The sequence below is a fragment of the Condylostylus longicornis genome, unplaced genomic scaffold (genome assembly GCF_029603195.1).
Source record: "Condylostylus longicornis isolate FDR11 unplaced genomic scaffold, ASM2960319v2 ptg000030l, whole genome shotgun sequence".
In the NCBI taxonomy this organism is placed as follows: domain Eukaryota; kingdom Metazoa; phylum Arthropoda; class Insecta; order Diptera; family Dolichopodidae; genus Condylostylus; species Condylostylus longicornis.
Window position 1 is genome coordinate 5118740 of NW_026577999.1, and position 11934 is coordinate 5130673.

The 11934-nt window shown below is 27.7% G+C and overlaps 1 protein-coding gene across 1 annotated transcript in view; it reads left to right on the plus strand.

Moving 5' to 3' along the window:
• The window catches only part of LOC129607935 (transcription factor mef2A), a 43453-nt gene extending 32983 nt beyond the window's left edge, over positions 1-10470 (plus strand). The window contains exons 2-3 of the mRNA XM_055519201.1: positions 3250-3852; positions 9424-10470. Coding sequence (XP_055375176.1) covers positions 3250-3852; positions 9424-10258 — 1438 coding nt within the window. The 3' untranslated portion in view covers positions 10259-10470. The remainder of the gene's footprint in view (positions 1-3249; positions 3853-9423) is intronic.
• Positions 10471-11934: the final 1464 nt, after the last annotated feature.

The following is an 11934-nucleotide window of genomic DNA, read 5'->3' on the forward strand; positions in this document are numbered from 1 at the left end:
GAAACTTAAATAATTATAATATGGTTTCATTATAATATTATGTAATTGTTAATTTACATATATTTATATACGATCAATATATATATAACAATATCTTATGTATGAGTGTTTTATAATTCCCTTGGAAATGTTCAAATACATTCAATTCAAATATTTATTCGAGGAACTTTACTAAGTGACAATAAAAAATTTAAGTATTGTATTTTAAATTTATTTTGAAAATTCATAGAATGTTAATGGGAGCGGTCTTTATAAAATAATTCTTGCTAAAATAAAACTGTAGTGAGTAAGAACTCCTTTTTGAATTTTTAATTCAGCCGTCAAATATATAAATAGGAAGTTGCTTTAGTCATTATGCGGTAAATATCTTATTCGTATGCTGCACACTTTCTCGATTCTATCAAAATATATTTGAAATTGGAAGGCTGTTAGATTTTTTATTCCATATTAATATTTTACATTATTTAGCTTTGGTAAGGCTAGGTTGACGTGGCTCCCGAAGGGTACACATAGGCCAACTAGGCCCGTTGTGGTACCGTCGGATCTCTCTTTTTCCGACTTCCATTCGAAACAACCCGAGCCCCTTAAAAACAGATTCATGTTCATAACGCTTACATTTGGTATATCCGTAGCGCGCTCGAAGAAGTAAGACCCAAAATATCTCGGCCGGCATCGTACACAAGCATAGAAGGTTGGTTATCATTTCCTTCTCCTCTTTGTCACAGCAGCTCTTACACATATCATTTACACGGGATGGACTATTCTTCTTGCATGTTCGCCAATCACTTATCGTTAAGTTATACTCGTATCAAAACAAGTCTACGTCTAATGCCATAATTTATGAGGATTACAAGTGGAATAATAAATTTGTAATAGAACATGCGAGTTCATACAGGTTAAGAACAGGACTAAGCAGTATGTCAAATCATTTCTATATTCAAACTATTCCAATTTTAATGAAGTAAATCCGAATAAATATTTCTGAATAAAGTCTTTAATCACATTTCTTTCCTTTTAAGAACTCTCTTCTCTTAAACTAAATTTTAGTAAAAATTACTTTCTATTTTCTTTAAATTTTTTAGTTTAAAATTACAACAGCAACATAATGTAATTAAAATTTAATTTTCACGGCAATTCAATTTTTTTTTTTGTTTTTTTTTTTATTTTTTAAATAAAAATGAACTTAATTAATTATTGCACAATTTCATGATCATTTTTCAAAAAATAAGAAAAATAGGTGGAATGATGTAAAAAATAAATTATTTGTAATTTGTAAATAAATGAGAGAAAATATTTCTTTCTTCATTCCCAATATAATTTACTGAAGTAAAATTAAAAAAAAAATCTGATGCGGCCAGCACATAACTGATCGCAATTGTTAAAATGCTGCCTAAATTTATGATATTTTCAATAAATATTGATTTTAAATTCTAAAAAAGATGGGAAGTAGACTTTGGTTTTGGTAAAAAAAAATGAAAATTTGGTTCTTAGTAGAGGTCTATTCCTTGTGTACTGATTCCACAGAACTCAAATATTAAATTTTAAAAAATTCCGTAAATTTCTTCATGTGATATGGTCAAACATGTAAAATCGGAAGTAACCAATCATCAAGTTCTTGAGACTTGAAATATCCCAAAAGTTAATCAAACGGTCTAATTCTCAAAGTTAATTCAAATATAAATTTTCATGAAAATCCGTTCAGACGAACTTTACAATACTGATCTGCACAAACCGACTTATAAATAGACAGACACACAAACAGGCATAGAGAAACACGATTCCGCTGAAAACTCTACATGTGAAATTCGGTGCCATCACATAACCTCCTTTATTTTATGCAATGCAGTCAATAAAAATATAACAGAATAAAAAATGAAAATTTTATAAAAAAATATGTACATACATACATACTTCCTTATACGTATATATAATTATGGCAAATGGCTGTTAACAACAACCTCTTAACAATAATTACAAATACCCAGTAATACTCACCCATAATAATCAGGTTATACTTGACTTTTGTTTTTAAACAGAAACTACACTATATAACATTACACTAAAGTCTGTATAATTATATAATATATACTGTTAAAGTTAAAAATCTGTACATTTTGTGTATTTATGTATGCACAAGGTTATATAAGTTGATGTTAATTGTACCCGATGGTATCGTCATCATTAATTAAGAGGTATTTATTTTACCATATATAACAAACAACAAGTGGTAAATGGTAGTTGTGAGAAAAAAAAATGTAATAAAGGGCATTACAGTAAAATGTTAAGGACTAAACACACTCGTGGCCTGAAATTTTTTTAATAATTTCCAGTTTTCATGATAAATTTTCGTAACTTTATTTAAACAAGTAGAAAATTCTCAAATGACGTTTATCATTATGTCCTTTTTTAAAGGAATTTGCAGTCAGATGTCAGATCAATAGACAGATTAAATAGTTTTGATTGGAAAGGTTTTTATTGTGAACATAAGCTTTGTTTGAATTTGGTGTGTTTTATTATGAATGCAAGTTGGTGTACTTTAAAGAGTTGTGGCAAGAAAAATAATTGTGTTTCGTATGCTCTTTTAATTATTCATATAAAATTGATTAAACGCAAACCTGAATTTGGAAATTTATCTATGAAAGCCTAAGAGATCCTATGAAAGTAATTTCTAAACTACGTTAGGCTTAATATACAAGCTGATAGTTCGAAAAACTGAAAATAAAGTTGGACTTCCTTTTTTGTGTTGTGACGCGATTTAATTCTATTGTTTGGCTTCTGTGTATTAACGAGAGAATCATTAATTTCGTAATAATTTTTCATTAAAAAATATTTTATTAAAATTTATTACCTATTTATACTTCAACTGATAAAACCTTATTTTTTTTTTTCATATTGCAAAAGGTTCAAAATATTGCAGAAACAGTTAAACTGAATGCATCTTACGGCACTTAAAAAATAAATCAGTGCGTTGAAAGTGTAATTTATTTAATGATCGATTTATTATGATTTTCACACTCATGTTCTTTTCCGATAAGCTTTAAATTTTCCTTGTTTAATGTTTAACGTCATATTTCTTTTATAATTTTATGGCTGTCTGATAGGAAAATGCAATTTTCTTGAATTCAATAAACTTAAAAGAGATTTTTTCTTTTTCAATAATTTTAATGTAATTTATTATTATAAAATAAAAAAAAAATTTATATTTTATTGATATTTATTAAAAATAAAAAAAAAAAATTTTCTTTTAAGGACAACATTTACGGCATATCAATTAGAAGAATTGGAACGTGCCTTTGAAAGAGCACCATATCCGGATGTATTTGCTAGAGAAGAATTAGCATTAAAATTAAATTTAAGTGAAAGTCGTGTTCAAGTATGGTTTCAAAATCGTCGTGCAAAATGGCGTAAACATGAACCACCACGTAAAACTGGTTATATAAATACAGCAAGTACAACTGTTGCAACAGCATCTGGAACTTTAGGTACTAATTTAACAACACCATTTGCAACATTTCAACAAGCGACTACAGTTACACCACCTGGTAGTGTTGATAGTTGGACAAGTTATCAACCACCATATGAATTAAGTTCACATTTTAATCTTTTATCACCAAATAGCCCTTATGGATCATTTACAACAAGTCAATATGGTACATATGTTCATGATAGTCAATGGTTTACAGTACGACCAACTTATGATTGTGGTAGTCCACCAAGATTAGATTTAGCTAGCGGTGAAGTTATTGATACCGGTGGTGGTGGTGGTGGCAGTAATAGTGGTAATGGTGGTCATCATCATAAAACAACAAATGACCATCCATATGGTACATTGGATGATGGACAAATGGATAGGTAAGGTGATTTTCAATTTATTTTCTTGCAATTTTTTTTTTTGTTTTAAGTTATGTTTTATTTGATAAAAAAATGTGTGTGTTAAATTGCTAATTATAGTGCAGAAAGAGGATAGAGCGATTAGTAAAAATGCTTTTCTGCACTATTAAATATTATGATATGTAGACGCTTTTCTAAAATATTTGAAAAATATACAAAATAAGCCATTCATCAACGCATTTTTCCTGTCATACGACTTCCATGAAAGCTTTTGCTATTTAACAAAATGGCTATGTCATACAAAATTTAAGGGCAATCTTTAACTTAATAGTCATTTAAATAAATGACTTAAATGCATAGTCATTTATCTGGACTGGTTACCAAAAGCTAAACTTTTTTAAAATTTTCACTAATTTGTACTTTACACAAGAGAAGTGTAAGTTTCATTTAGTAGAACCCGTAGAATATGAAATTTTTATTCGAATAGGTGCAAGAATATACTGGAAGACTGTCGATTTTTTAAAATTATTTTACAATAACGTCTTACAATAACCCACACATATACCTGTAAAATAAATATCCTATTGTGTTTTTGTTAATTCCTTATTCACCACGCTTCTGCCATCTAATTCCATAGATGCTATCGAAAAAAAACGCAATTGCAATTTCTTCTCAAAATATTGAAAATAGGTCAAAAATCAAAAATATTCAAGTACTTCTCTTTACTCTATCATAATATATGTGAAAGATATTCTGAATATTATTAAAATAAATAAAAATATGCAATAAAATAATTATGAGAAAAACAAAATTGACAAATCGGCCCAACAATTTATTTATTTTATATATTTAGCCCCAAAATCTATTAATAGAATATTCTTTTATAGTTAATAATTTTAAATTATTTTGACCTTGCTCCCTTACAATATTCATCTCAAATCAACTCTTCTCAATACAAACACCACAAAAAAAATATTATTGTAGAAAAAAATAAAAAAAAAATATTTTAATGACTTTATCCCTTGATCCAAATGGAAATAAAAGGGGGGCAGGGGGAGGAAAAGCGATAGTACCAAGAGCAAAAATGAAAATATAAGAAAAAATAATTTATGAAACCATTGGCATCGAAAGTATATGACCGACCCATAAACAAAACAAAGACAACCCACACGATCATCTTTTGAACGTTTTGACTTTAAGCATTTTGTAAAATTTCTGTTTTTTTTTTTGTTTTATTTTCCAATTTCTTAATTTCATTATTTCCTTATTTCTTGCAAATGTGTGGGTGTGTGCGTGTTTGTATAATCAAATAATATGAGAGTACGAGTACAATATTTGTAAATATTTTTATGTCTAACAATTTTTCTCACAATTTCAACACAATTCTTTTTTGTTTTGCTTCTTCTTCTTCTGGTTCTTCTTCTTGTTTCCTTGTGCTTATGTTTTTTCAAATATAATTTTCTTTGTTTTATCCTTTATTGGTTACTGATAGTATTTTATTTTTCTTTTCCTTCAAAATATAATAATTTTCTTTTCATATTATAAATCCATCGTTTGTGAAAATATTTTTGTTAAAAAAATCAACCAGAAAATTATATTATGTTTTGTGTCAAATATACACTCATACTCACATATAGATCGTGAATATACGAATAATAATAAGATGTAGATGTTTATGTAGAAATAAACTGGTCATAACTAAAGATTTTATTAGTTTTTTCTTTCCTTTTTATATCCATTATCCTTTTTATTTTTGGTTCTTTATGGATTTTTTTTTTCTCTGTTTGTGTATTCTTGTATTCTTCGCTTTAGTTATTTTGGGTTGTCGTTATTTTATTGTTTTCTGTTTATTTCTTGATTTTCTTATGTGTTTAATATTTAGAAATAAAAAGCGATTTTATTGCTTATTTTTCTATATTATCATTATTATTGCTATTTTGTATTTTTTTTTTGAACAACAATGAGGCACAACATAGTTGTATCCAACTGATTTAACAAGCATATTTTTTATTTTTATCCTTTTTTTTTTGCTTTACCGCAAGAAGGATATAAACGGAAAAGATATATAATATACAAAAGGATTATTTTTCATTTATAAAAAAGAAAAAAGTGGAGAAATGAAAAACTATAGTAATAAACGGATAGAATAACATAGGCAATGGCTAGCTTTTATAGTATACAGAGATGAGAGGGAGAGAGAAAGAGTGAGAGAGAGACAGAGAGAGTGAAGGAAAAAAAAAGCTACTTTTTCTTTATTATTTCTATTAAAAGAATATTATAATAGCCTCTTAATGAGAAAAAATGAATAGTGTAGAAGAAAAAATAAGAAAAACGAAAAAACAAATCAGAATTTAAAGTAGTAAGAAATTTTTAATGAACTTACTGATATAACCGTTATAGTAAACCGGCTTTGACTTTACATATTGATGGGCTCAGAGGCAAAGTGGCCTAACCCTCATTCCAAAAATTTTCATCACAATGCGGGTTAGGTCACTGTTGCTCCAAAAAAAAATAAATTTTGAGTTCAGACCAAAAAAAAAAATTGTGCTTTCTCTGGGACTGGGAGGACGGGGTCCTGCCATTATTGGACGTGCAGATTTGAGACTATGAGGGTTCTCACTGCACACTGCCTCCCGAGGGTTCATCTGAAAAGGATGGGCAGGGTGGCGGACGAAATCTGCCGTTTATGCTTGGAAAAGGACGAAACCATGGACCACTTATTGTGTGAGCGCGAGGCAGTTGCACGCCTGCGCCTGAGATGCTTCGAGGGGAGCTTTGTAGCCCCGGAGAGAATCTCGCAGCTTGATGTTGCTGCCATATTGCGGTTTGTCAGGCAGGAGCCCTGGTGTAGAGCTAATGTAGGGGGGTGGAAATCACAAAAGATGCTATAGGCCGACGTGAGAAGGGCCTAGGGGCCTCGGTCCCCAGGACGAAAAAGAAAAAAAATATCGGAATATTGCCGATAAAATTAAATTTGGGACCTAATTTTATAACATATTTTTAACAAAAAAACAAAAATTTTGGGAATTAGGGTTAGGCCACTGTGTTTTTGAGCTCTATATTACCAATTAAAATCAAAAAAAATAATAAAAATTAAAACTAGCTTACAAATCTATGGTTTTGCGCCCTATTGCACTCGTATTTCTTGTATCTTAAGGATCTTGGTTCATATTGCTCCTTTCACCACGGAACAATAGTTTAGCTTCTTTTTATAAAGGATTCGTGAAGCTCGCACTTTTATTAATACATATAAAACATCGAGAATTTAAAATTTGCGAATTCCGAGGCACGATAACTTTAAACAGAATGGAAGTGTATCTAAAAACTTTTAAAATTTCATTTCCATAACATCATATGTTATACCATTAAATGAACACACCATACTTTGTATTGAACTTTAAATGAATATAAAGCTTAAAAATATAATATGTGTACAAAATATCTAACCAAAATTAATATACACATTTTATAAAATGAAACATTTTTATAGAAGCAAAAAAATGAAAACAAAGTAAATACGAAAAATTTATATTGAATAAATAGAAAAAAAAAAGGCTATTGAATTCAGAATATGTAGACTTAAAGCCAATGAAAACAGAAAAAAAAATTAAGTAATAGTAAGATATTAAATGAAAAAAGAGAAAGAAAAACGCCACGAAAAAAGAAAGAGAAACGTCTATATCAAACTCAATGGGTTTTCCTTTATTTTTTCTCCTCGATTTTCTTATAGCTAAAGCCAACTAAGAACAAAAAAACGCGATGCTTTGCTCAGCATAAAATTTTATTATGAATGGTTTTTAAGTACATTGTATTCATTTATACATATATATATATATATATATATATTTATAAATTTCTCTATTATATTACAATTTCCTTATATTATCGTTAGTTGTTAAAAAAAAAAAATTCCTTACATTAAAAACCTCTCACACATAGACAACGCATAATAATTTAAGTTATATAAGAAAAGGAAATCTGGTAATATAAAGTACGTGGTAGTTTTTATTTCTTGACTTCTCCTATATTTTGTATAACAAGAATAACCACGAAAATAACAACAATAATTTAATATTATGGGAAAATGACTGCGTTTATAATTCGGCTTTTTATTTTTGTTTATGAGTAACTCTAAAATATGATAGCTATAATAGTATAAGATTCAAGTGAATCCTTACAACAATTAAATAAAATAACTGTTATACTACTACTATTATTTTTATATATCATTATTATTTTTATTGTGAAACGGTTGACTTAGTTGATTTTATTTCACTGTGAGCTTCATAATTATTATTGTTATTGTCATTATTACTGTTATGTTTTTTTTTAAAGATGAGTTCCCTTTGTTTTATTATTTTAAATGAACGCGTTTATTGTTTTACATCAGATCATACTGTGCAAAAATTAGCTAATTTTTATGCTTTTGCTTTCATTATTTTTTTTTATAATATTATTAATGGATCACAAAGGATATTTTGTATAAATATCACATTGTATATAGAGTCTCGAATATATTGTATGTAAATATATATTATTACTGAAGCACTAAATGAATTTTTCAAAAATTAATTTAATTAAAATGCAAAAATAGCAAAAATTATGAAACAAAAATTAAAATGATGTCTAGCTGTTATTTAGCGCGAAGACAATTTAATTTTTAATATATGTCCTCGAAAAACGGTAGGTGAGATGGATGTTTAAAAATTTCTTCTTCTCTCTTCTAAATATATTTGCTGTTGTACGGATATAACAGTGTTAAAGACTAAGTACTTGTGTATCTGCAACGATAATAATATTGTTAGTTTTATGTTAATTATAAGACTAGACCTTGTAAATAAAATTTAGTTAAATTTTTTTGTGAAGAAATGTGTCTATTTATAAGAGATCTCTCTTATGAGAGAAAGAAAAAGGGAGATATGTGTATAAGAAACTCAATTCTCTGACTCATTATACAAGTCATTTTTAGGGCGAAGATTTTCGCTAACAGATAACAAAAACAGAGCCTGGAAAATACTATTTGGTTTTATTACCAGGCAGCTATTTGGGCGAGGGCCTGAGCATTACATACAAACAATAAACTACCGTGATTTAAATACAATTAATTCGTGTATCAATTTTCTTTTGTAAATTGAAATGTAAGAGCAAAAATTTCGGAAGGATTCTAAATTAAATTGTAATCAAAAGAAATTCCAGAATTAATTCCAAAAATGAAACATGCTTCTTTATTTTGCTACAATTTCAAAACAAAAATTTTTTATAGTCCAATATGGTAGATAAATACAATAAATTTAACGCTTACTTGAAACTTGTATAACTTGTATATTTTAATTGTATTTGCATAAAATTTTCGTATCTCTTCATTATTTCCCTTTATTAACCCAAATGTCGCCCTACAAAATTGTTTATAATAATTTAGTTAAATGTATTTTTAACATGCAGCTACTTTAAATTTTAAATTAAAATATTTTTTTTTATATATTTTTTTTGTTTTTGAAAAATAATATTAAATAATTAAAAATTAAATCCCAAAAGTATGAAAAACAAAAATTCTAATTCACTTATAGTTTTCAAATTTCAATTTCATTTTAGTGTTAATGGTACAATAACAATTGTTGGTCCTAATATTCCCACAAAATATTTAGATGAACAACAACAACAACAACATTCAGCTAATAAATATTTACATACAACATCATCGACATCATCAACATCAGGAAATAATATTAATAGCCTTGATGATAATAATAAATATCAAACAAGTTGTCATGTTGAACAAGATCAATCAACAATTACATTAAAACATAATCAACATCAACAGCAACAACATCAACAAACCGGAGAGAATACTTCACAACAACAGCAACAACATATAATACCACATCATCAACAACAATATTCAACAGTATCAGTATCATCAGCATCTATAATTGGAATATCAGCAGTATCATCATCATCAGTTGGAATAGGAGGAACATCAGTATCATCATCATCGTCATCATCATCATCCTCATTAAATAATATAAATATTGTTAATAGTTCTATTGGTAATAATGGAAATAATAGTACTGGTGGTGGTGGTAGTACTGGTGGTAGTGGTATTAATTTAAGTGGAAATGGTATTTCTATTGCAACAACATCAAATATTAGTAATAATAATTCAACGGTTAGTGGAAATTGTACACCTTCAGGTAATATTGTACATGATGATACAAATGGAAATAATTCTGTTACCATTATTGGTACAACAAATACATCATCAGCTGGAACTGGTGTTGGTGTTATTAGTAGTGGTGGTGGTAATAGCGGTAATATTGTAACTAGTATTGGTGATCCAACAATGTCATCAGTAATTAAAAATGATGATACAACGACGACAGGAGCCGCAACAGTTACACATTATGTTTTGCCATCATTTTTACATTGACGGTAGAAGGAAAATATCTGTTTTTTTTTTATAATTTTTTTATTTTTGTTCTTTTTTGGTTCCTATATTTTCTGTTTTTATCTTCTGGAAAAACAAACAAGATGGTTTTTCAAGCTGTCTATAGGTAAAATATAGTCAACAAAATTGATGATAACGTGAAAATTCGAGTAAAATATTAAAAAAATAAAATTTAAATATTAACACTGAATATTCTAATACTCGTATAAGTAGCTATAGATTGTGATGAAGCTATAACAGTTATTTGGATTTTGGCAATTATTATAATATGTGTATATAAATATGTATATGAAATTGTGTGTATAGAATAATAATTTGTTTATTAGTAAGCCGTTTGTTAACAGTGAAAAATATCATTAGGTATATATACCTTTATTATTGAAGGGTATTGAAGAGTAATATGCGTATAAATAGTGAGATATAGTATGTACTTATATGTATATTAGGTATAGGATGATTAGGTGCAGGTAAATCAATATGAATCTTAAAGAACAATAAATAATTTATAATATTTTTAATTTTTTTATCTCGTATGGCATACCATATACCATATACACGTTTGTGTTATGATTTTTTTATACTAGTAAATTTTTAAAAGATAGAAAATGTTATACTTAATTAATAAATCTTAAATCTCAATGATTGCTTGCATGAAAACCTTATAAACTTTTAAAATGGGCCCAACAAATCAGTGCTATCTTATTTTCTCAGGTGTAAGAGAAAATTCAACAATATTATTGTTTCCAGGAAGATAAACTTACAGTTCGAATAACATGAAAAACGGGGCGGAAAAAGCAAATTGTTGCTGTAACTATTTGTTCCTTTAAAACCACTATATCACGCTACTTCCAGAGCTCGATTGAGTTTCTAACATCTTGGACATAAAATGGATCTTTTGATGCACAAATATTTAAAATGATACACGTTATACCATACGAGTAAACAAAACAATTCGCGCTCGAATGACAAAACGTTCTGAGTGAAGTTGTCCTAAAAAATGTCAAACTTTCCAATGGAAGTGTCAGATTGCACCTGGCAGCACTAGTATTGCCAGGACCCGAAATATAGATAGTGACCCTCGTAAAACCATGTTAGATAATGGTAACTAAATTTGATATTTCAAATGAAATCAAATATCGCGTTTCGATTCTATTTTTTTTTCAAAGTTTTATTCATTTTAAATAACTTTAATATTGTGTTCCATATTTTACTATAGTTTCCTGTATATGTATACAAATAAAATATGGCTTCATTTTCATTAGAGAAAATTTATTATTAAATTATAAACATTAAATGATAGAAAAGGTAGATTCGCATGGAAATATGCTCGTATTTTACATATATGTACATGCATATTTATGTATGTATATATAGAATTATCAGGAATATGTTGAAAAAACTAGACAACATAATATATCAAACTAACTGTATTCGTATATTGTACAAATTCAACACATTTACAAATTGCATACATATAGGCAGCAGTTTTTTTTTAAATTTGCTATTATCATTGTTGTTTTTTACTTTCTTCATAGATATACATATTTTGTACATACATTATTTTATATTTTGCTTATATAGCTATTAGGAAAAATTTTACATAATATTCTTTCTATTTAATCACATACAGCTAAGATGTCTTTATTTAATTTTTGTAA